The sequence below is a fragment of the Notechis scutatus genome, chromosome 12 (assembly GCF_049901735.1).
Source record: "Notechis scutatus isolate UNSWTSFEM ecotype Mainland chromosome 12, rNotScu1.2, whole genome shotgun sequence".
NCBI classification, from domain to species: domain Eukaryota; kingdom Metazoa; phylum Chordata; class Lepidosauria; order Squamata; family Elapidae; genus Notechis; species Notechis scutatus.
The window spans coordinates 5305176-5331052 of NC_142020.1; the positions used below are offsets into that span (position 1 = coordinate 5305176).

Here is a 25877-nt window from a genome sequence, read left to right on the forward strand (position 1 = left end):
AGTAAGTTACTTTATTTTCTGCTGAACCAATCAAATTATTTTTCAGAGAAATGGAAATGGGGAGGAATTGGCTCAGCGAATGTCTAGCAGGCGTTATTTGATTAAGTTGACAGTGTGATGTGATCAATGGCTGAGCACCCACTGGGCTATCTTTTGACCCAATTGATTTATGTAATGAACACTTGGTCTATCTCTTGAATAGGCCTCTTGATTTTAAGCAGTAATGCTGGATAGCTGAGTGAATTTGCAAGCTCCAGAGTCATTCATTTTCAGTCCGGCGAGAATAGCTGCTGAGATCCGTAAGCAAGCATAACTCCATACACTTTACTATAAATGGAAGAAAATAATAATAATATCACACATCTTTTTCAATATAGCTGTTTGATTTGATTTGATTTGATTTGTAAGCCTGATATATATAAAAAAGCAAAGGCAACAGATAAAAGTTTGGGACAAATTTTGCACAAACAGAGAAGAACCAGGGGAGGCATGAGAGCAGTCTTCCAATATTTGAGGGGCTATTACAGAGAAGGGGTCAAGCTATTTTCTAAGGCACCTGAAGACCAGATAAGGAATAATGGATGGAAACTGAACAAGGAGAGATTCAACCTAGAAATAAGGAGAAATTTTCTGACAATGAATGCTATCAGCCCATGGAACAGAAGTTGCCTTCAGAAGTTATGGGAGTTTCATAACTGCAAGTTTTCAAGAAGAAATTGGACTGTCATCTGTCAGAAATGGTGTAGGGTCTCCTGTTTGGGCAGAGGGTTGGACTAGTCGCTAGATGACCTACAATGTACCTTTCAACTCTGTTAATCTGCTACACAAACATACTCACACATTTGCTTTCTAAAGGGCAAAAATAAATATACTGTCCATACACAAGAAATGGAACACAACTAGATGTATTTCCTTTACATTCCTTACTTAGTAGTAGGTCAGATTTATGGATATCTATACAACTGATTAACAAAATGGAGGGGAAGAGAAGGGAATGGAGAGGAAAGGGAAGGGAAGGGAAGGAAAGGAAGGGAAGGGAAAGGAAAGGAAAGGAAAGGAAAGGAAAGGAAAGGAAAGGAAAGGGAGAGGAGAGGAGAGGGGAGGAGAGGAGAGGAGAGGGAGAGGGAGAGGGAGAGGGAGAGGAGAAATAATAGAGTAGAGTAGAGTAGAGTAGAGTATAATTTTTTATTGATCAAGTGTGATTGAACACACAAGGAAATTGTCTCCAGTGCATAAGCTCTCAGTGTACATACAAGCAACAAGTGATAAATCATGATCATAATCACCATAAGATACATTCATCAGAAATCATAAGATACAACACATAATGATAGTCATAGGATACTAAATAAGCAATCAACATAAAAGACCATCATTCATTCATCAGTTCTTTATTTTAAAATGCTTCCTGTTCTTGATTCAAAGAGCTATTTTACATAATGACTGCTACTACAGGATTTTATATCCAAATGTAGTATACAATTTATTATTGCAGTATTTTTATTCACGTTATGCTTTCTTGTAAAGTATCCAGAGTTGTGGGACAACCAATTGGATGAATTTGAAATGATTCACAAAGTATCTTAGAAGCCAACACAGGGGCAAAAATCCATACTCAGATAGCTTTGATTCTAGAGTCACTTGGATCGTGGATTTTCTTTTCTTCTCTAACCTCACCATACTTGAGGCACCAAATTCTACCCCTATGAACCAGAAGGCAATTTGTAGCTTTTCATAATATCAAATTCAGAGGTAGAATCTATAGAGCAAGGGTCTTCAAACTTGGCAAGTTTAAGGCTTGTGGACTTCAACTCCCAGAATTCCCAAGCTAACATGACTGGAGGAGGAATTCTGGGAGTTGAAGTCCACAAGTCTTAAATCTGTCAAGTTTGAAGACCCCTGCTACAGAGTTTGGCTTTATATGAAGGAGGAAGGGAAGGAGGGGATGATATTGCCTTCTTTCTTTTTTTTTTCTACCCTCAAAATGACATTACAGAGCACTGCACACCAGAACAACTAGACACAAGGACAGGTTTTTCCCCACATGCCACCACTCTGCTAAACAACTAATTCCCAAACTATTTACTAAGACTGTATTACTATTATTCTTCTCATCCTTCCTATTACCTATCTCCTTCTATTTATGAATATAACCTTGTTGCTTGTATCTTTATGATTTAAATTGTTTTATTTACTTATTTAGTATCCTATCACTAAGTGTTGTATCTTAGGATTTATGATGAATGTATTTTTTATGTACACTGAGAGCTTATGCACCGAAGACAAATTCCTTATGTGTCCAATCACACTTGGCCAATAAAGAATTCTATTTCTATTCTATTATTTACAAAAGTTGTACAGCTTGGCTGGGTTTGCAACACATGGCAGATTATAATAAGAAAGAGGATTGTAAGTCTGCAATTGAGCGTGTTGTAGAAACCCAACAATTGGCTTGGTATGTTGTATGAAACAGTTTTGCTCATGTTTTGAATGCCATATGGTATGCTAAAATAGCAACTGCATCTCATTAATTTAAATGTAGCCTTTAACACGTTTGCGGGAGCCCAACCTTTGAAAAAATCCTGAGTTCCCCATTCTCAAATCTGAAGTTACAGAAAGAAATATGTAGGTTTTGCGTCCGTATCTCCCATTGTTGATCAAGATTCAGAAACTAGATCTCAACAGACTTGAAATCTAGTTTCCGTCCAACAAAGTGAAATTCAATGTAGAGAAAATAAGGTCATACTTAGGCAAGAAAAACCGAATGTATAGGTACAGATTAGATTAAACTTGGCTCAATAGCAGTAACTGTCAGAGGGATCTTGGAGTGTGCGGCAGCAGTGTGCAGCAGCAGCCAAAAAAGCCGACACAATCCTAGCCTGCATTAACTGAAGGGTAGAATCAAAATCACATGAAGTACTAACTAGGCCTTAGTAAGATCACCCATAGAATACTGCATCCGGTTTTGGTCATCATATTATAAAAATATGTTGAGACTTTGGAAAGAGTGCAGAAAACAGCAACAAAGATGATTAGGGGGCTAGAGGCTAAAATATATGAAGAACATATGTGAGGGGCTGCCACAAAGAACAGAGGGTCAACCTATTCTCCAAAGCACCAGAAGGCAAGGTAAGAACCAATGGATGGAGACTAATCAAGGAGAGAAGCAACTTAGAACTAAGGAGGAATGTCCTAACAGTGAGAACAATCAACCAGCGGAATGGCTTGCCTTCAGAAGTTTGGTTTTCCATCAAAAAGAGAATGGACAACCATTTATCCAGCATGGTATAGGGTCGTGATGGCGAACCTATGCACAGGTGGCATGCACAGCCATTTGTGCTGGCACGCAAGCTGCAGGCAAACTAACCTCACTGGGCATGTGCACTCCTCACAGCTGATTTTCGGCCGGCTTGAGGCCTTTTTCGGCCTCCCGAAGGCTTTAGGAAGGCTTCTGCAGGCTTTGCAGGACGAAAACTAGCTCCGTTTCGTCACTTCCTATTTTTCCAAAAATACCGGAAATGATGAAACGGGCCTGGTTTTCTTCCTGAAAAGCCTGCAGAAGCCTGCAGAAACTTTCCTCAAGCCTTTGGGAGGCCCAAAAAGGCCTCAAACTGGCTGAAAATCAGCTGTGAGTCGCAGTGCAGGTAAGGGGGCGACGTGGGTGGGTGGGGATTATGCATGCATGTGTAGGGGGCATGGAGGGCACACATTGCCTTCTGGGTGCTGGCACATAAATGCGAGCGTGCAAGCGTGCGCACAATTTTTGGCACAGGAGCCCAAAAAGATTAGCCACCACTGGTATAGGGTCTCCTGCCTGAGTAGGGGGTTGGAGTAGAAGACCTCCAAGATTCTTCCCAACCCTGTTACTGTGATTCTGATCATCTACATCCAGTGTATTACTGCGCCATGGATTTTCCCCATGTGCTTTTGACGTGGGTAGATTTCAAGCCAGCAACTTGATCATTTGCATCTTACAGAGGGGCAGAGAGCAAGTCAAGGTGAGATGCCGGTTTTCAAATCACGCTGTCATGTTTGCCTCCTGCAAATCGGAATGGGCTGGCATCCCTGGTGTTCCCTCCTGTGAACAAGACTAATGTCACAGACCTAAAATTCCTTTCTGGAGGAGATGTGTTTATACAGCCTACCACTGAGTCAGCTTGTGAATGCCTGGCCCCCCCATGGAGAAAAACCGGCTGATTACTGCACTGAATGTTGTAAGGGAATAAAAAGTGACAACATGATGAAAATATTTCTTTGCTTGACCCACAGAATGTGGGATCACCACTTTTCTAAAAACCCCGCTGTTCTTCTTTTCATTTCTTCCAACACAAGCCTCAGTGCAAACAAAACCTTTCCTTTGCATGTTTCTCTGTTAGTAATCTCAGCTTTGCTATCCGGGAAAATGCCAGCGGTAATAGTGATCCCCGTGCAATGAGATCATGGAAGCGCCCTTTATTTTATTTTTCTTCTAGAGATGCATTAATAGAATAACAGAGTTGGAAGGGACCTTGAAGGTCTTCTAGTCCAACCCCCTGCTCAAGCAGGAGACCCTATACCAGGGGGTGTCAAACTCAATTTCCAGGGAGTGGGTGTGGCCAAGCTCAACATCCCTTGTGTTTGGTGGCCCGAGCCCTCTGCCAGCAAAAATGGGCTCCCAAGCTCTGTTTTTGGCTCCCGAGCTCCATTTGGCAACAGCCTCCTGCAACCGTCTGCCAGCAAAAAAATGCTCTCGGGAGAGCTGCACATGGCCCTCATGAGCTCCATTTTCAGCTTCGATGACATCCTGCAACCCTCTGCCAGGGGAAATGGAGCTCATGAAGGCTGCATGAGGCCCTCCCAAGCTTCGTTTTTGCTGACAGAGACTCCGGGCTAGTCCTTCACTGTTTCCAGGGCAGCCCTATGGGCCAGAACACTCCATGGGCTGGATCTAGCCCATAGCCTTGAGTTTGACATCCCTGCCCTATAACCAAGGATGCCCAATCCCAGGTCCACGGACCAGTTCACGGCATGCCAGACAAGTGAAGCCCCATCCGCAGGATAGAGGCAACACCTTTAGTCCACAGAAAACATCTCTTCATAAACCTGGTCCCTGGTACCCAGGGGTGGGCTGCTGGGGCCCCCGCAGGGGTTTGGGAGAACCCCTAGCTAAGATTCTGTGCAGTTTGAAGAACTCCCAAATCCCACTCCTGGCCCCACCCGCCCCTCCCCTCCCAGGAGTCCCCACGTGTCCCATTTTGGATGCAGGTAAGTACAGGGCGTACACATAAGGTCAGGGAGGGTGACAAATGGGCCTCCCGGAAGTTCAGGAAGACCGGAAATGGGCCCATTTCCAGCTTCCAGAAAGCCTCTGGAGCCCAGGGAGTCTCCGCCTTGAGGAAAGCCTCTGGAGCTCGGGGAGGACAAACATGCCCCCCTCCCTGCTGTGGTGCAGGAGGCCAACTAGGCCATGCCCACCATGACCACACCCACCCAGCAGTTGGGCAGATGATACCTTTTGCTAACATTTTTGAAGCCCACCCCTGCTGGTACCCAAAAAGTTGAGGGCCACTGCCCTACACTAGGGGTGGGATTCAAATCTCTTAACAACAGGTGCTGTGGGTGTGGCCTAATTTGTGGGTGTGGCTTGATGGCCACGTGACTGGGTGGGTGTGGCTTGTATGTAAATATTGTAAATATTTATGTAAATATTGATTTTTTTTTATTTAAAAAAGAGAAACTTTTACCCAAAATTAGGCAAACCAGGCAGGCAGATTGAGTTGCTCAAGGAATCACAGATTCACTTAGAGATCTACCATTCTGCAATCTGCTACCTGAGTCTGCACTGAAAAATAGAAGCTTCGGTCCTAAGGAAGGTTCAGCTCTGCTTTTAGATTAACTAGAAAGCAAGAAATCCAACAATTCCCTGCTTTCTAGCTCATCTAAATCTCCCGGTACAGCAGAACAGCTGATGGTCGGGGGGGGGGGAAAAAGGAAAAATAGTAACTTACCAAATGCAGGCAAGTTTGATGGCTTGCATTTCAGGTAAGGATTGAGTGGGCGGGGCAGGGGAGGGCCAGCCAGTGGTGCGATTTGCCAGTTCTCTGAACTGGGCAGAATCATAACAACCAGTTCTATAGAACTGGCCCGAACAGGTAGAATCCCACCCCTGCCCTATACCATTCTGGACAAATGGCCGTCCAATTTCATTTTAAAGCCCTCAGTCTTGACCTTGCACTCAGGGTCAGCCTGGTCCGCTCCTATAATCAAGGAGAGAAGCAACTTAGAACTAAGGAGAAATTCTCTTTGAGCTAGTGACAGAATGGAGAATATGCGTTGCTGGACACGTGCTCCACATGAGTGATTAACATTCAGCAAAAAAAAAAAAAAAAAAACTGCACTCAATTGAATACCACCAGATGACTGGAGAAAAAGAGGAAGGCCAAAGAAAACTTGGTACCAAACATTTCAGGAAGGCCTGAAAAACATCAATTTTAAATGGAAGGATGCAGAGAGGGCAGAGAACCATGCAGTACGCTTGTAGCCCAGAACGTGGAGAGAGAAAAAAGAGATATTTTTAGAGAACCAGTTTGTGAAGTAGTTAAAGAAACTGGGGTAGAAAACAGGAGGCTGGGAGTTCTAGGGCCATCTTAGGTGCAAACCAACTTGGACCAGTCATTCTTTTTCAGCCCTAAGAAGCAGGCAATGGCAAATCCCTTCTAAAAATCTTGCCAAGAAAACCAGCAGACCGATTATTCCTGGCAGACACCAGGTGTCAAAAGTGAGTAGAAGGTGTATGCATACGCATACACATGCATACACAAACACACAGACACAGAGTTATGTCTAATAGGAAGAGTTTTGTACGTGTCCATATTTTTATCAGTGGGTGAATTTTTGCAGCAGAAAACGTACATGAAGATATCCTGAAAAACACATCAGAGGATAATGGTGTTCTAGTTTGTGCACGTATTTGAGAAGTAGGATTTAGGTAAGTCCTGATTAAAATGTAACTCTAATGAACCTTCTCATTCTTTTCAGGCCAGGCAAGTTTGTCTTAAATAGCTGTGTTTTCTGACTCACCGTGTTACTATCCACGTTCTCGCTAATAAGTCATCGCTCTGACACAGAGCAGTTTGCATTGGGCCAAACTTTGAAACTCATATCCCAGTTTTCAGACCTACTCTGCGGAAATTATCACAGTGATGTTGGGTGAGCTGTCTCTTATTCCAGCCAGAAGTCACAAGTGTTGCATTTTCCTTGCAAATAAGACACAGTAGCCTTTTGAATAGAGGGGGGAGAAACACCCAAAGCTGAAGGCACTAACCATTTCATGTGTCACTCCCATCCTATTTAAAAAAATGCTAAATTAAAATTCTGTGTCCAAGAAGGTGCTTCTTAGGGTTTTCCAAACACCCTTTTTTTCTGACACAATGCTACAAATTGCAGATCAAATTAGGGTTTTCCAAACACTCTTTTTTTCCTGATGCAATGCTACAAATTGCAAATCAAATTAGGGTTTTCCAAGCACCCTTTTTTTCTGACACAATGCTACAAATTACAAATCAAATTAGGGTTTTCCAAGCACCCTTTTTTTTTCTCCTGATGCAATGCTACAAATTGCAAATCAAGCCTTTTTCATACACACATTCACTCTTCAGAGGGTGTGATTCCCTTCAATGCTTGGTTAAAAAGTTCAGTGGGACTTATTCACACAATAATAAATGTGAACTGTAGGCATGCAGTGTCACATAGCTGGGTGGGAATGTTTTTTAGTGTGCAGATAGCTAGCCTGTTGCTGTTGTTGTCTTCTGGGCCATGCTTTGAGACAAACACTCTCTACATGTAGTCCTTGAATTGGGACCACAATTGAGCCTAACATTTCTGCCGCTAAGCGAGATAGTTGTTCAGTGAATTTTACCCTATTTTTCAATTTTTCTTGCCACAATTGTTAAGTGAACCTTGCAGTTGTTAAATTAGGAGCAAACTTGTTAAATGAATCCATCTTCCCCATTGACGTCACTTGTCAGAAGTTCACACATGACAATCACATGACCCTGAGATACTGAAACCATCATAAATAGCAATTAGTTATTAAATGTCTGAATTTTGATCATGTGACCATGGGGAATACAGCAATGGTCGTAAGTGTGAAAAAACAGTCATGTAACTTTTTTCAGTGCTGTTTGAAAGGCTACTAAATGAACTGTTATAAGTTGAGGACTTACATCTGTATTTGTAACCAAAATGAAATATTTTGGGGGATATTATATCTCCCTAAGGGAGAAATGGAGAAACATGTTTTTAGAGGCAGAAAGCATCCCCAGTCTTTCTTAATAGTCCACAGCAGATGCCAGCATTTAAGAGATTAAAGAGCTTATTGAAAGAGGAAACCAACTATGGCTCTATTCATAAGCAAAGTAAATACTGCAGCAGAAGCCCATTCAAGACAGGATATTTTGAAACTCCTTGAAGCAAAGTTTGACAACTAACAAAGGCAGAAGGGTAGGATTAGAAAACAGCCCCTCACCCAAGATCCAACACAGGATGAAAACCATTAGCCATAATAGGAATTGCCCAACACCCTTTCAGAACCACAAGCCCCTTCATTGCACCACCCCCAGAACAGTCCAAACTTCAAAGTCACAGAAACCTATAAAGATCCATCCACTCCTTCAACTGTTTGTTCGGCTGACCCAGATCCACAAACCTTATAACATTTCAGACAAATGGTTGTCCAATCTCTACTCAAAAAATCTCCAATGTTGAAGAACCCACAACTTCCTGAGGCAAGCCGTTCCACTGGTTAATTGTTCCAACTGTCAGGAAATTTCTCCTTAATTCTGATTTGCTGAGCCTAAAATGCACCATCAATTTGCAATCACTATACCCCTGTAAGAGACTCAATCCAGTCCATTGACTCTTATCTGGTGCCAATTTGCCTTGACTGTTAATAGATTAGATTCTTGCCTAAAGGGAACATGCAATAAACTCTTAGTGCTTTTGAACTCCATCCTGGCTCCTGATTTATTGAGCCTGGGTTGCAAGGTGAAATTCAAAAAGCTGGCTGCTACAGGTCATCTAAATTTAACAAACAAATAAGTAGACCTAGCAAACTCATTGCATAGACAAAAAATAGTTTCTCTCTGATTGGTGACCCAGTTTCTTATCCACAGTGGGTTCCCAGACTCCAAAAGACAATCAGCACATGGGTGGGATTCAGCTGGTTTGGACCGGTTTGTGGGGGAACCCGATATTAAATTTACATCTGGTTCGTCGAACCGGTAGTTGAACTGACCAGCTGGCCCTGCCCACCTCACTCCGCCTCCCCTGCCCCCAGGAGTCTCCATGCATCCCATTTTTTCTGACTGGGGGGTCCACATAGAGGCTCTGGGAGGGCAAAAAATGCCCCTCACGGAAGTTCTGTAACAGGCCTGTTTCTGGCTTCCAAAGGGCCTCCAGAGTCTAGAAGCAGTTTTTGCCCTCCCAGAGGCTTGAGGGAAGCCTCCGGACTCTGGGGAAGGTGAAAAATGGCCCTCCCGGAAGTTCTGGTAGGCCACGCCCACCATGTCCACACCCACCCAGCAACTGGGCAATGAACCGGTTGCTGGGATTTTTTTGAATCCGACTCCTGAATCAGCACCTTATGAATGACTCCATTCCCCCTTCTCTCTCTCTCTCTCTCTCTCTTTTTTAAATATAAAACTAATTTCCATTACTCATTCAGGTGACATTTTGGTTTGCTTGCTTCTCTGTTTAGCTTTGGCTTTGGGCAGGACACTTGAGAGAGAAATTGAATGAAATGAAGCTGGCAAACACTCCCTCTCTCTTTCTCTTAGTCTCCAGAGAAGGAAAGTTCTCCAACAACTGTAAAAAAAACACTAAATCACTAAAAGTGAAGGGCGGTAAAAAAAAAACACCTTCCCTAAAATCTGCTACAGAGAAGGTCATTTCTTTAATATGCAAGAGGGGTGCCTGAGAGACAAGAGGAGAAAGTCGGTGCTCATCTAATCTGAAGAAGGTTTATTGAGCTGCTCACAAACTGTAAAGCAACACTTGGAATATTGATCTTGCTTATGACAAGCAGGAATTACCTATGGAGGTGGGGAAGGAGCGCGAGAGAGCCATAATTCTGGATACTTTACGAGGCAGGTCTCTCTTTCACCACCAGATCGGGCTGCGAATGTACCAAATGACTAGGAGCTTTTTCACCACTCAAGGTAGTAGACTGCTGAAGTCAAAAATTCAGATTCATTACTAAGTTATGGCTGTGTCCCCTTCTAATGCATTCATGACAAGAGCTGCATAATTGGATCGTAAATGAAAACCCCAAATGAGGGATGCCTGAAAGAGCCTTTCTGTCCTCACTTGGCATAAGGTTTTCCTTTTTTTTGCAAGGTAGGGGTGGGGATCTCTCTCCCCCTCTCCCTCCCTCTCCCCTCCCTCCCCTGCCAATTTTCCAAATGCCTGCAGCTATTGCAAGTTTGGGCTAATACATGTAAATATGTAATCAATTATGTATTAAATTATACATTAGACAGAACCCAGGAATAAAAGGACTAAAAATTAAAAAAAAGAAGAATATAAACTCCAGTCATTTGCGGATGATATGGTATTTTTTCATAGAGGAACCAGTTGAAACAGGTCAAGAATTACCGAAAGAGTTAGATCAATTTGGGGAAGTTGCAGGACTTAACATTCATAGGGAAAAACGAAATTAATAACTAAAAATTTAACAGAAAAACAAAAACTAAAATTGGAAAGGATAATGGGATTACAAATAGTAAAAAAAAAGTTAAATACCTAGGAATTTGGTTGACGGCTCAATGCAAAACTCTAATGGAAAATAATTATAATAAATTATTACAGCAACTTAAAAAAAAAGATTTAGAGATATGGGTTAAATTGCAAATCTCCTTATTGGGTAGGATTGCCACTATAAAAATGAATATTCTGCCCAAATTTATTAACTTATTCCAAACAATACCAATAAAAATACATAAAAAATACTTCATGGAACTTAACAAGATAATCACCAAATTTATCTGGCAAGGGAAAAAACCGAGGATAAACCTAAAGGCAATGCAAGATATGAAGAGCAGGGGAGGTATGGCACTCCCAAATTGGGAATTATACTATAGTGCAGCCTCCTTACTCTGGTTGAAAGAGTGGGTAAATCTGTGGAATAAAAGGATCTTATTTTTAGAAGGCCATGATTTACAGAGGGGATGGCATGCATTTTTATGGGACATTGGGAAAATTAAGCAGAAGTATTTCCATAGACATATAATTAGAGATTCCTTATTGGCTAATTGGAACAAAATTTAAAAAAAAAAAAACATTATTTAAGAATCCCAATTTGGATCTCAACAATGGAGGCAATGTTACATCCAAATAATCTAGATCTTAATAAAATGATAAAATACAAAGACCTTCTTGATGCGCAAGGAACTTTAAAATCATGGCAAGATCTCCAAGAACAGGGGCTACAAGTAGACCGGTGGGCTTACTTGCAAATTCAAAATGGATATAGCCAGGACAAGAAAAAATTTGGAATTTATACTAAGGCACAACAAATAGATAAAATTTTATTAGGTCCAGATAAAAAATATATAACTAAAACTTATAATTATTTACTAGAGACGGAATTAGAAGAGGAAGTAGTCAAAGGCAACATGATAGCTTGGAGCAGAAACATAAGACGTAGCATTACATTATTAGAATGGGAAAAGATTTGGACAAGGAATAATAAAATTACAAGATCAGCAGCATATAAAGAAAATGCCTATAAAATGTTTTATAGATGGCATCTCTCACCCTTGAGAATAGCGAAAATGTCTCCTAACAATCTCAACAAATAAATGCTCTGTCTTACATATTGGCAAAAAAAATCAGAAAATAAAATACAAGCTGAATAGTCAAGATCTTGTTGATGACCCAAGCTCTGTAAAGGACCTTGGAATACTCACCTCTAATGATCTAAGTGCTAGAGCCCACTGCAACTACATAGCCAAAAAGGCATTAAGAGTTGTTAACCTAATCCTACGTAGCTTTTTCTCTGGTAATATCACACTACTAACCAGAGCATACAAAACATTTGCTAGACCAATACTCGAATACAGTTCATCAGTCTGGAACCCACATTACGTATCTGATATTAGCACAATTGAGAAAGTCCAGAAATATTTCACAAGAAGAGTTCTCCACTCCTCTACTCGTTGTAGAATACCTTATGCCACCAGACTTGAAATTCTAGAACTAGAAAACCTTGAATTACGCCGTCTTCGGTCTGATTTAAGCATGGTATATAAAATCATACATTGCAATGTCCTACCTGTCAATGAATACTTCAGCTTCAACCATAACAACACAAGAGCAAACAATAGATACAAACTCAAAGTTAACCGCACCAAACTTGATTGCAGGAAATACGACTTCAGCAATAGAGTGGTCAATGTCTGGAATACTCTACCCGACTCTGTAGTTTCTTCCCCAAACCCCAAAAACTTTAACCTTAGACTGTCTACTATTGACCTCACCCCTTTCCTAAGAGGTCTGTAGGGGGCGTGCATAAGCGCACCAACGTGCCTACCGTCCCTGTCCTATTGTTTCTCTTATTCTTCTTTTATTTTTCTTATATGTACCCATTTCATGTATTCACAACTATGTATACACTTATACTTATTATCTTGTAAACAATTGGCAAATCAAATAAATAAAAAATAAATAAATAAATAAATAAATAAATAAATAAATAAATAAATAAATAAATAAATAAATAAATAAATAAATAAATAAATAAATAAATAAAAACATGAATCCAAATTGCTGGAAATGTAAAAAGAAACAGGGAACATTTTTTCATATGTGGTGGTCCTGCACTGAAGCCCAAAGATACTGGCATAGAATAAAAAAATGATTAGAGGAAATAACGGCGGAGCAAATTGAATTAAAACCAGAATTCTTCCTATTGGGGATATTTAATAGACAAATTCCTAAAAATGTCAAATATATAATACTGCATATTCTTACTGCAGCCAGAATAACCTTTGCACAGTGTTGGAAACAAGCAGATATTCCAACAGAGGAGATGGTTATATAGAAGATAACAGCCTGTGCAGAGATGGACAAGTTAACTTTAGCACTTAAGAAAAAAGAAACATCAGAATATTATAGAAGCTGGGAATGCTGGTATGACTGGATAGAACAAAAATAGAAAATATATTAGTAAATAACGTAAAATGTAAATCATAATTATATATTTGCAATAAGATGTATTTGTAAATGTATCACCAATATTGATAACAAACAAGGAACCATAGACTGTCGATAATAGAATTGTTAGTTTTTTAATCATTTTCTTTTTTTTTCTAATTCTTTTCTTTCTTCTTCTGTGTGTTGTGTTTGTTTGATATTTTGGTTTTGTAATCAATAAAGTTTGTTTTTTTAAAAAAATAAAAATAAATTACACATTTCATTTTTGTGTGTACTGATTTTTCTCCTTCCAACCACAAATTAATGCAAAGGGGGTCGATGAGGGGTGGCTATGACAAGAGCCAGAAATAGTTTGATTCAGCTATACTAATAATGCATGTCCTACTGAAGGTGAATAGGTGCTTATTTCAAGCAACACCGCCATGTAACTGGAACAGCCAAACTGCTGTGAATCATAATACTGTCCGAGACTAATATAAGCAGAAAAATAAATAAGAAGAGGACATAGGGGGAAAAATTGTGCCTAGAAACAAGATACAAAATGCCTCCTAACCTGATAAAACCAGTATGAGTTTGCTAATATATGGCATTTTCTCCATGTTATCATCGAAATCCCATACTTTGTATTATAAAATAGTTTTTGACACTATGATTCATAAATTCTTAACATGATATACTGACCCACTGGGGTTTTGTTATTTGGATTCCTGCTTTGACCGATTGCATAAAAATGCAATCAACTCCCACTAAATCTATTAGGAACCATATTTTTCTCAAAGACACTATTGCTTGTTCCTTTTAGGGATGTGCACTTTTGTGCATGACAGAAAGAGGGGAGGGGGAGGGAGCACTTTTTTTAGGGGGGAGGACTTTCAAAACATATTTTAAAATGTTTATAGGGCAAGATATCATGGTCTCTCCTTCATCATTTCAATCTTAAAATACTTCGATGCAAATGTGGATTGCATATTTATAATCATCATGGAACAGTAGGGTTGGAAGGGAGCTTGGGGATCATCTAGTCCAACCCTCTGCTCAAGCAGGATGTCCTATAATATCATGGACAAAAATGGCTGTTCAATCTCTTCTTGAAAACCTCCAATGATGAAGCACCCACAAATCTGGGAGCAAGCTATTCCATTGATCTCGTCATCAGGAAATTTCTCTTTAGTTCTAAGTTGGATCTCTCTTTGATGATCTGTTACTTCTTGTCTCTTCTTGTCTACTTCTTCTCTCTTTAATGACCTGTTACTTCTTGACCTGCCCTCTGGTGCTTTGGTGAACAGGTTAATGTCCTCTTCTCCGTGACAGCCCCTCAAATATTGCAGGACTGCTCTCCTGTCACATCCCTAGTTCTTCTCTTTCTTAGACTAGAGGCCAACCATTCATAAAATAGAATAAGAGAGTTGGAAGGGAACTTGGAGGTGTTCTAGTTTCTCGGCGTAAGAGAAAGAGCGAAGATGCCTGAGCCCGCGAAATCAGCGCCCGTGCCCAAGAAGGGGTCGAAGAAGGCCATCACCAAGACGCAGAAGAAGGGTGACAAGAAGCGCAGGAAGACCCTCAAGGAGAGCTACTCCATCTACGTCTACAAGGTGCTGAAGCAGGTCCACCCCGATACCGGCATCTCTTCCAAGGCCATGAGTATCATGAACTCTTTTGTCAACGACATCTTCGAGCGCATCGCGGCCGAGGCTTCCCACCTGGCCCACTACAACAAGCGCTCCACCATCACCTCCCGCGAGATCCAGGCGGCCGTTCGCCTCCTGCTGCCCGGCGAGCTGGCAAAGCACGCTGTCTCCGAGGGGACCAAAGGCGTCACCAAGTACACCAGCTCCAAGTAGGCTAGCTCTCGAGTGGACCGCAGGGAAGACTACCCGCAACCCCAAAGCCTCTTTTAAGAGCCGGCAGCAGCGGAGGCCGTGCGGCGGCGGCGGAAGAGCCGGCAGCAGCGGAGGCCGCGGCGGCGGAGGCCGCGCGGCGGCGGCGGAAGAGGCGGCTGCGGCGGAGGCCGTGGCGGCAGAGGCGGCCGGAGCGAGGGCGGCAGCAACGGAGGCCGCAGCGGCGGCAGAGGCGGCCGGAGCGAGGGCGGCAGCAACGGAGGCCGCAGTGGCGGCAGAGGCGGCAGCTCGGGAGGCGGCTCTATGCCTGCCCTATGGGGAGGTCTCGCCGGCCTTCACGGGCCTTGAGGGCGACGTCTGTTCCTCGGCTGGGGAGGCTTTCAGACTTCTGCGCTTTTGGTAGTGCCAACGGGGGTGCCTTTGGCACGGGAGGCGGCTCTATGCCTGCTCTACGGGGGGAGGTCTCGCCAGCCTTCACGGGCCTTGAGGGCGACGTCTGTTCCTCGGCTGGGGAGGCTTTCAGACTTCTGCGCTTTTGGTAGCGCCAACGGGGGTGCCTTTCGGGCGATGTCTGCTACCTCAGGCAAGGAGGCTAGAGTGCCTTTAAACTTCACGCTCTTTGAACGCAGGCAGTGGTGCCTTTCTCCTCAGTCAGGGAGACTTTCAGTTTCGCACTCTCAAAAGGGCGCACGCAACAGTGCCTGTTAGGCAGTGACTTTCTCCTCAGCTGAGGAGGCTCTTCAAATTAGGCGCGCGCAGAGATTGTCTGCGGCTCCAGACATTCAGTGGCTTCAGCTCTATCTTCAGTGACTTAGCTCAGCTGTCTTGCCTGGGTGTCTTCTTCTGAAATCCCATCCTCGTCGCCAGTGTTGTGTTGGTGGACGGACACATCAGGCAGACACAGGAGCTGAAGAATAGCGTTTCTTTTATTTGAAGAGTAACAGGTTGTCGTGGCTGCCCAGCTGGGCTGGCAGCCAGCTGGCTGGAGCAGCTGATGCCGTTTGACAGCTCCTTATATAGTCTGCTGTCAAACGGCACCAACCAATGGGAACAGTCGGTGGTCCCACTCAGAATGCGGACCAGGTTGAAGACTTAGCTAGTCAGGGACACAACACCCTGCTTAGGCAGGAAACCCTACCACTTCAGACAAGTGGTTATCCAATCTCTTCTTAAAAACTTCCAGTGTTGGAGCATTTACAACTTCTGGAGGCAAGTTGCTCCACCGATTAATTGTTCTAACTCATCTTATGGCTTAGCCTCTAGATACCTTATCATTCTTTGTTGCTCTTCTCTGTACCTCTTTCTTGGATCTTTTGTTGGGTTTCTTCTGCTTTGCCTAGACACACAGCTGTGTTTTCACATGGTTTTCACTAACCGAATCATATTTTAATTTAAGGGAGCATGTTGGTGATACAAAAGTGTTCCTGCAAAGCTGGATGTTCCATCAGATCATGAAAAAAGCACTTCAAGATAAAAATTACTGAACTTCCACTGTTGAATTTCTGGATCTCAATTTTGAGCCAAAGGAAGGTTCTCCTGAAGCCGTTCAAAATCTTTAAGATGTGGGTATGTTTCACACAGCCCCTTTTCAAAATGCTTCCTCCTTGTATTAAAAACCTAAAGTTACTCTGAAGGACCAAGATTATTTTTTGTACAAAGGTGGAAGAATTTAGCTTGCTTTGAAACATGGTTGATGGGAGGAAAGCCACCCCAATATCAAGGTTTTAACAAGGTAAAACAGCTCAACCTTCAAAAGACTGAAACAAGATAAAAGGGTTGAAATCAGCACAAAACAGATCTTGCTCAAAAACACAGTAACAGGATGTGTCTATCCTATACCCAAAGCAGTAAATATGATTCTTCTTTTCACCCTAACAGAGAAGATACAAAACCCAAAGGACTTTTCAAATAACAAGGTCTATGAGTGCAAGCAATACAATTTATAAGTTCTGGAGAAAAAAGATTGGTAGAAAATGTTTTGACATGAAGCCAGTTCCAGTTTGCACTGGAGATAATTTTGGAATGGAATACCCTTTCACTGTTGGCCCAGATAAAGTTCTAACACATCCTAACTTTTTCATATGATTTTTTTTCTTTCTCAGATTGCAAAAATGTGTAAAACTAATGGTTAATGTAGTGTGGAAAATTCTACAATAATAAAAATGAACCCAGTCGTTTGTAAGGATAGATATATTTTTATAGATATAGCTCTAATTTGGTAGATGCATCTCTACCAGCTTTAACAGATAAGATAACAGATAACAGATAATCAGAGTTGGACCTTGTAGGTCATCTAGTCCAACTATATAGTCCATCTAGGTAGTTCATAAGGATACTTAACTTCATGAACTGTTATAGTTGATAAGGATATGAATAATACCAGATTGTAAATATTTGGAAGGGGAAGGCAGATTTTTATGTTGCATGCACATTCTTGCAATCCTAAGTACAATTTTTTTAGATGTGGGATTTTCGTTAGCTAATGATTTAAACTCTTTAAACTCAGTGTAAATTGTTCTAAACTTAACTGTAATAAATCCAATTTCTGTAATATAATTGTCAAAGTCTGGAATGCCCTACCTGATTCAGTTGTCTCAGCTACAAATTTTCACAGTGTCAGTCACAAATTGACTTTTGTGGACCTTACTTCAGACTTAAGTGGTCAGTACAGGGGGCATGCATAAGCGCACTAACATGCCTATCAGACTTATCATTGTATTTTTATTTCTTATTCTTGTTTTTGTTTGACAAATTCCAATAAATAAATAATGCTCTACTGATGTTTTAACATACATGAATATCTCTCTCTCTCTCTCTCTCTCTCTCACACACACACACAGAGAGAGAGAGAGAGAGAGAGAGAGAGAGAGAGAGAGAGAGAGAGAGAGAGAGAGAGAGAGAGAGAGCAGACTTATTTTTAAGTCTGCTTTAATAACCCTCCGATACATATTTCATGTTAAAGTATCATTTGAAAGTTGCCTTCCTTGCAATAAGTAAAAGCTACAAATCCAACCCCCTACACCCATCACCACATCACATGCCCCAATCATCATCCTGTCCCAACTTAAGACCTCCCCTCACATATGTGCAAAATAGCATGACCTTGAACCAGAAAAAGAATGTTATTTTGTCTAACTACATAAACCCCAAGAACTTCAACTCTCCCACTTTCCCAGGCTCAAAATGTGGCAGCATGGGAGCATCTGGTTTCAATATGGCTTTGATCTATTGAGTGACACATGAATACCTGCATCCCATTTCTCTCCAACTTAGAGCAACCCACAGCTGAAGCCAGATAAAAGTTTAAAAAGACTAGATGGCTGTGGTGATTGTGTGATCAAACTCCACCCTTTTCCCACACACATCGAGATTGTCCACAGGTATGAAAAAGGCAAAGATTCCATCCAGTTGTTAAGTTAGCAACACCGTTATTAAGGGAATCTGGCTTTCCCCATTAACTTCGTTTGTCAGAAGATTGTAAAAGGGGATCACATGATCCAGGGACTCTGCAATCATCATAAATACATGCCAGTTGCCAAGCTTGTGAATTTTGATCATGTGACCACAGATTACAGATTAACAGAATTGGAAAGGACCTTGTAGGTCATCTAGTCCAACTCCTGCCCAAGCAGGAGACCCTACACCATTTCTGACAGATGGCAGTCCAGTCTCTTCTTGAAAGCCTCCAGGGATGAAGCTCCCACATCTTCTAAAGGCAAGTTGTTCCATTGGTTGATTGTTCTCACTGTCAGAAAATTCCTCATTATTTCTAGGTTGAATCTCTCCTTGTTCAGTTTCTATCCATTATTCCTTGTCTGGCCTTTGAGTGCCTTGGAGAATAGCTTGACCCCTTCCTCTCTGTGGAAGCCCCTCAAATATTGGAAGACTGCTCTCATGTCTCCCCTTGTCCTTCTCTTCACTAGACTAGCCAGGCCAAGTTCTTGCAACTGTTCATCATATGTTTTAACCTCCAGTCCCCTAATCATCCTGGTTGTCCTTCTCTGCACTCTTTCTGGAGTAGATGCTGCAACATTCCTAAGTGTGAAAAATGGTCATAAGTCATTTGTTTCAGCACCATTGTAACTTCAAATGGTCACTACACAAATGGCTTTGAGTTAAGAATTACTTGTAACATTATCAGTAAAAAAAATTCTGGACCAAATAGATTGTCAACTACATTGCTAACGTAAACTCATACCACATAATGCAGAAATCAAATCTCTGTATAATCAAGGTGTGCATGTAATTAATATTCTATTCTAAACTTCGTTTGTGCAAAAACCAATGCATGAACTTCACTAGGTTTTCATGGATGCCTTCATAGAATAACAGAGTTGGAAGGGACCTTAAAGGTCATCTAGTTCAGGGGTCTCCAACCTTGGCAACTTTAAGACTTGTGGACTTCAACACCCAGAGTTCCTCAGCCAGTTTTGCTGGCTGAGGAACTCTGGGAGTTGAAGTCCACAAGTCTTAAAGTTGTCAAGGTTGGAGACCCCTGATCTAGTTCAACCCCTTCTCGAACAGGAGCGTCTATACCATTTCAGACAAATGGCTGTCTTAGGACCATCTTCTTGAAAACTTCCAGTGATGGAGAACCCACAACTTCTAGAGGCAAGCCATTCCACTGGTTGATTGTTCTCACCATTAGGAAATTTCTCCTTAGTTCTAGGTTGCTTCTTTCATTTAATATTTTCCATCCATTATTTCTTTGTCCTGCCCTCTGGTGCTTTGGAAAATAAGCCGACGCCCCTCTTCTTTGTGGCAGCTCCTCAAATACTGGAACACTGCTATCACATCTCCCCTAGTCTTTCTTTTCACTAGACGAGGCTATGAGATATGTCCTTATTGTCACCACCTGAATCTCCAAAGACTCTCTATTTATAACACTTAGGACCATCTGGAAGTCGTATAATCCCTTCCTCCATTTAACAGCAATTGACACTGTCAGTCCTTTCCAAATAGAAGCAAACATAATAATATAGAAGGCAGCAGCTAAATATAATTATCTCCCTTTTTTTCTCTTCCTTATAGGTTTTCTGTTAGGTCTGTTGCTATTTTAAAATGACCACAGTTAAAAAAAAAAGAAAGAAAGAAAGAAAGAAAGAAAGGATAAAATAAAAGGCTGTTGATTAAGGTAGAGAATTCAGGTACATGTCACAAGGGGATAATTGCAGGATTCTCACTAATGAAGTAAAGAAATTGTTAGCTCAGAATCTACTACTCAACTGCAAAGGTCAAATCAGGAGAGTTTAAAATCCAGTTGCCAAGAATTTTATTTACCTATTTGGGACCAGGGTTTTGGGAGGACGTAGATACATTAGTAGAAAAATCAAAAAATGACTCTCACGGTATAAAAGGAGTAGAAGAATGAAGGGGTGGAGTGAAAGAAGGAATCAGCCTAGCATCCCAACCTAGTCATAAATTCAGTCCAATCTCCCTTTGAGTTCCATTGACCTTTACCTAATTTCTAGCAGGTGCTAACCATTAGTTGAAAATATTCCTGTGCATAAGCCTTTCAGCAATGTTGTTGTTGTAGTGAGTCTGAAATCATGTCCGACCTTTTAGCAATAAATTGGTATTAATTGGACCGTCATGTGTGAACCTGATCCTTCACACCTGACACATAGATTATTTTAGATAGACCATCTGGACTTGAGATAAACTTTATCAACTTGGAGACAGCTCACATCTTATTCGACATGCAAATTACATATTTGTGATTTAGCAAATTAGGTGAATTGTGGTTCAACCGATAAACCATGATTAAATAAACCATAGGTTAGAATGATGGATGAATGCAGTCATACAAAGGAAGGTAAGTATTTCGGTTGCCAGTCCAATATACTGGCCATTTCTAATTTTGAGTAGCTAGAAAGAAAAGGGTAGGGGGGGGGGGTGTGGAGAAAAAAATATTCTCCTTCACCTGGAACTAGAGTTATCTATTTCTCTTTTTATCCAATTATATTTACTCAGTAGGAGGCCAATTATTATTATTTATTCATATTTATCTGAGAAGTTTGATTTCTTGATTTCTTTACTCTGTAAACCACCCAGAAGCTATATCAGTGTGCATTATTAAAAAAAATACTAGTAAAATACATAAAATGTGGACGAATTTAGATAGATCAGCAGGATGCACTATAGGAATATATCTGAAATAAATAGGTATGGATCTGTTTGTAAGTTCAGCAATAGTTCTTCCAGCTATGTCTTTTGATAAATCTCTGGACATTTGTCTCAAAGATGCTTTGTTCTTCCAAAGGTAACTGGACTGTTGTTGTTTTTTCCTTGAGAAAGAAGAAGAAAAATGTTTTACTTCTCATCCAAGGAGCTTCATTCACAAGTGCATAGCACAACACAGGAGAACAAACACACCAGGATTGGATTCAGCAGTCCATTCTGCATTTGAGAGATTTTGAAGACAGCAAAGTCCACATTCTGGATAGAGAAGGCCATTGGTTTGAAAGAGGGGTAAAAAGAGGCCATTTATGTTAACAATGAGCAGCCCCTCCCTCAGCTGAGGGGGAGGGGTACGATACCCTCAGTCTCCAGTCTAAAACACAGGGCTTTCACAAGTGCCAAGAAGACTCCTCAGCCAATTGCACTCTGATTCAGGTGACCCTGAGGACACAGACAAACCGCCAAGTGGCTTCAAGAGCTCTCAGGAAGAGTGCTACTGACCAGATGACTGCAAAAAAATAGGATCCTTCCAATCCCACCCACCCTCATCCTGTCAGAACTAATCCTTCCAACACCCCCAACCATCGTGCCAGAATCGATGAAGCTTCTTAGATGAGAAGTGAAACATCTTCTTCTTCTCAAAGAAAAAAACAAACACAAAACAAAAATAATCCAGTTGCTTTTTTGAAAAAGCATCTTTGAGAGACAATCTTGGCTTTCTTGTTTTCTAGACATCAATTAACTTTGGTTAGAATTGAACATCCCTCGCTCACTTGGAATAAGACACCGCTTATCTCTCGTCTATGACACGGTTCTTTCAGCAGTTCCAATAAGATTCCAAAACCAACTGCACCTTGGTTCAGGGGTACAGATAAACCACCAAGTGGCCTCAATAGCCCTCAGACAGAGTACTAATGATCAGATGACTGCAAATAAATAAAATCTTTCCACTCTCTCCCCACCATCCTATGAAAACCTATCTTTCCATTCAACATGTACCTATTCTTGCATCTCCTCTCCCCCTTCACCATCAGAACTGATGTAGCTTTTTGGGTGCCTTTTAAAAGTTGCTTTTTAAAGAAAAAAAAAGCACCCTTTGAGATAATTATGACCTGGATGACTGAGGAATACTCTGGGCATTTGCCACTGAAGTTAGAATAGGAGGCATTTCCCATGCAATTCTGTTTAGATCGGAATACTAAATGATCAAAATACAGAATATTTTTGAGAAGGGCTACAAAGGACAACAAGACGAAAACCTAGGATTAAGGGAAGCTGAGATAGAAAGTTTGATAGAAAACAACCAGTACCGCATTCATTCCCACAATGTTGAATTTCGCATCTCCTGACACTATTTCAAAGGAATTCAGCATCAGAAACAGAAAAATTCTTACAAGACATACTGCATAACTATACCAGATATTTTATGTATGTAAATTCTTCTCAGAGAAGAATTGACAAAGATGCTTGACACAACTGTGTTATGCTTTGGGAAAGGAAAAAAAAAAAACCAGGGCTTTTATCTCAGGTTATCTGTCAATAAATAGCTCTCAAATATGAGATATAAACCATTAAGTAAATATGGCATTAGGAAGAATCTAAAAGCTACACTAAAGCCACTTCAGATATCTCAAAGTCTTTTGTTCTTTTCTTCTGCATGCAGCTCAGACAGACTTCTTAAGACACTTTCTTACAAATTTTGATGCAAAAGTACAATATACTATTGATTTGATTGTATCTCGTGTAATGTAGAGGCATGATTTTTGCCTTTTTTTAACCTGTAATGGAATTGTGATTTAATGGAGGAAGAAGAGAGCAGCATTTTTAGTTGCAGAGAATATAAATATAGGCACTCCTCAACTTACAACTGTTCATCTAATGATCATTCAAAGTTCCAGCAACACTGAAAAATGTGACTTATGGCCGTTTTTCACAGTTACAAACGTTGTAGCATCCCCAGGATCATGCGATCAAAATTCAGACCCTAGGTAACTGACTCGTATTTATGACCGTTGCTGTGTCCCAAGGTCATGTAATCCGCTGCTGCAAACTTCTGACAAGCACAGTCGATGGGGAAGCCAGGTTCACTTAAACATCGGGTGACTAACCTACCGACTGTCATGCCCCTGGTGGAGACTGACTCTGAGGAAGAGGAGGAACAGCCAACAGGGAGTGGAAGTATGGCTTCAGAGGTGGTGGAGGAGGCTGGGGAAGGGCAGAGGCCAGCTGAGCAATCAGAGGAGGATCCAGGCCCATCCCCTATCCATTCTAGGGCACACAGGGAGGAGAGGATCGGGGAAAGTGTGGTCTACTCAAGAGGATAGGGCCATGATCTTTCTCATGGGTTGCAGCTGTGAGATAAGAGTTTGGAACTGCGTGTTCACAGACGCTGAAATCAAATTAGTGCTTTCCTTGCATGAGGTTTATCTTTGTTGGCATTCTTCCCATGGACTCTCCATGGTTATCTTCCTGGAATGTGTGATTAATTATCTTGGTTTGCATTGGAACTCTCATCAGTACGGTTTGTTTTTGGTTTCCTTTTGCTTCATTATCTACTTTTTGAATTTAAATTGTGACTAATGAAACAGCGAAGCTAAGTTGAAGGGATTACAAGACTTTGATTCATGTTTTAGTTTTTGTGTTGTTTTTGAGACACTACGGGTCATCACAGTTTGACTTCAGCCACCCCTTCAACTTATTTTTGCTTTTTGTGGGGTGACCATGGATCAGCTCAGAGCAGACAATGCCCGGTTAAGCCAGCAAGTGGCTCTTTTGACTGCACAGGTTGCAGAAATGCAAGCTGTCCGGCCATGCCGCAAATGCCCGGTGGCAGTGCCAGATAAATTTGATGGTTCACTGGCCCAATTTCCAGCATTTTTTGGGCACTGCCAGCTTTATATGAGCCTTTGGCCTGAGGACTTCCCCACTGACCAGGATAAGGTAGGGGTTTTGATTAGTTTGTTTTCAGGCTCTGCAGCACATTGGGCGACGCCTCTGTTGACCCAGCCCAACCAGGTGTTGGACAATTACACCGAGTTTTGCCATCAGTTTCAGGTCATGTTTGAGGACCCTGTTCAGATCCAAACAGCAAACAGACATTTGAGAGAGTTGAAGCAGGGATGTGGCTCGCTCATGGATTATATTGCTAGCTTTCAGGTGGTCGCCCAGGATGTACAATGGAATGAGGAAGCACTATTAGACCAGTTCCAGGAGAGTTTGTCATCAGAGCTCCTGGACGAATTGGCGCGCACTGAATGCCCTCCCACCCTTCAGGAGCTCATTCATCTGTGTCTTCGTATTGATGCTAGGCTTCAGCAGTGACAGGTGCGATGACGGATGGAGACTGCATCTGTTCCCAGCAAGACGGTGCCCTTGGTGGAAGTGACTTTGGCAGAGCCCATGCAGCTGGGGACTGCCCGCCCTCGCCTGACTCAAGTAGAAAAGGATAGACATCGTCATGATGGGTTATGCCTCTATTGTGGCAGTCGAGGCCATTTTGCGGCCAAGTGTCATGTTAAGACATCCACAGCAGCAACACCAGTGGTGGCAGGAAACGAGGATCACTCAACCTACGGGGTCTGTAGGTCGGGGTGTAAAGTCCTTAGGCCCGCCATCTTCACCAACCTTGCCATCCTTGCCACCTTTGACATCTTTGACATCTCCACCACAGTCATCATTGGTGAAGCATCTTGTGCTGACAGCAAGTGTGTTCGTGCCTGGTGTGGGAGCGGTGGAGATCCAAGCCTTAGTCGACTCAAGGGCTACAGCCAATTTCATGGATGCTCATTTTGTCGAGCAGTGGTTCATTCCTCACCAACAGGTGTCCCCACCAGTAATGGGGGAGATGATTGATAGTCGGCCCCTTCATTCGGGACCTGTGGTTACTGCAACCAAACCCCTTTCCATGTGTATTGGACAGCATGTGGAGGAAACTGTGTTTTACGTTGCTGCAATGCCTCATTTTCTGGTGGTGCTGGGTTTGGAGTGGTTACAGGCCCATGATCCACAGATTGTTCAGTTGTCTGGAGCTGTGCAGTTCCTTGATAGGAAGTGTGCCAACCATTGCTTGCGCTCCTGTGCAGGGAGTGTAGCTACACCCGTGGACCTGGATCTACCTGCGGAGTTGGTGGACTTTGCTGTTGTGCTTGGGGAGAAGGAGGTGGATCGGTTGCCTCCGTATCAGTTGTATGACTGTCCAATCGACTTGTTGCCCAATGCAACATTACTGGTGGGTCGGATATACTCCCTGTCGGAACCGGAGTTGGCCGCGTTGCAGGATTTTATTGACAAGAACCTCCGGAAAGGGTTTATCCGGCCTTCTACCTCCCCATTGGCTGCACCGGTGCTTTTTGTAAAAAAGAAATCGGGGGAGCTACATCTGTGTTGTGTTTACCACAAGTTGAATGCAATCACAGTGAGGAATCGGTACCCGCTTCCCCTCATCCCTGAACTGATCGAGCGACTTTGTCAAGCTAAGATCTTCACAAAGTTGGACTTGCATGGGGCCTACAACCTGGTTCACATTCGTGCAGGGGACGAGTGGAAGACAGCTTTCCGGACGAGGTACGGTCATTTTGAGTATACTGTGATGCCTTTTGGATTAACCAATGCTCCAGCTGTGTTCATGCATTTCATGCACAACGTTTTCCGTGATTTGTTGGATCAATT

The 25877-nt window shown here is 42.0% G+C and overlaps 2 protein-coding genes across 12 annotated transcripts in view; one reads left to right on the forward strand and one right to left on the reverse strand.

Annotated features, from left to right (window-relative positions):
• Window positions 1–25877, reverse strand: part of RBFOX1 (RNA binding fox-1 homolog 1) — a 1983080-nt gene that overhangs the window by 188751 nt on the left and 1768452 nt on the right. The window lies entirely within an intron of this gene.
• Window positions 14632–15088, forward strand: LOC113421000 (histone H2B 8-like). The gene has a single exon (XM_026681184.2). It carries the CDS (start codon window positions 14652–14654, stop codon window positions 15030–15032), a length of 381 nt encoding a protein of 126 aa, XP_026536969.1. The 5' UTR covers window positions 14632–14651; the 3' UTR covers window positions 15033–15088.

Coding starts and splice junctions, on each gene's coding strand:
- LOC113421000 (XM_026681184.2), top strand. CDS start 14,652: ATGCCTGAGCCCGCGAAATCAGCGCCCGTGCCCAAGAAGGGGTCGAAG.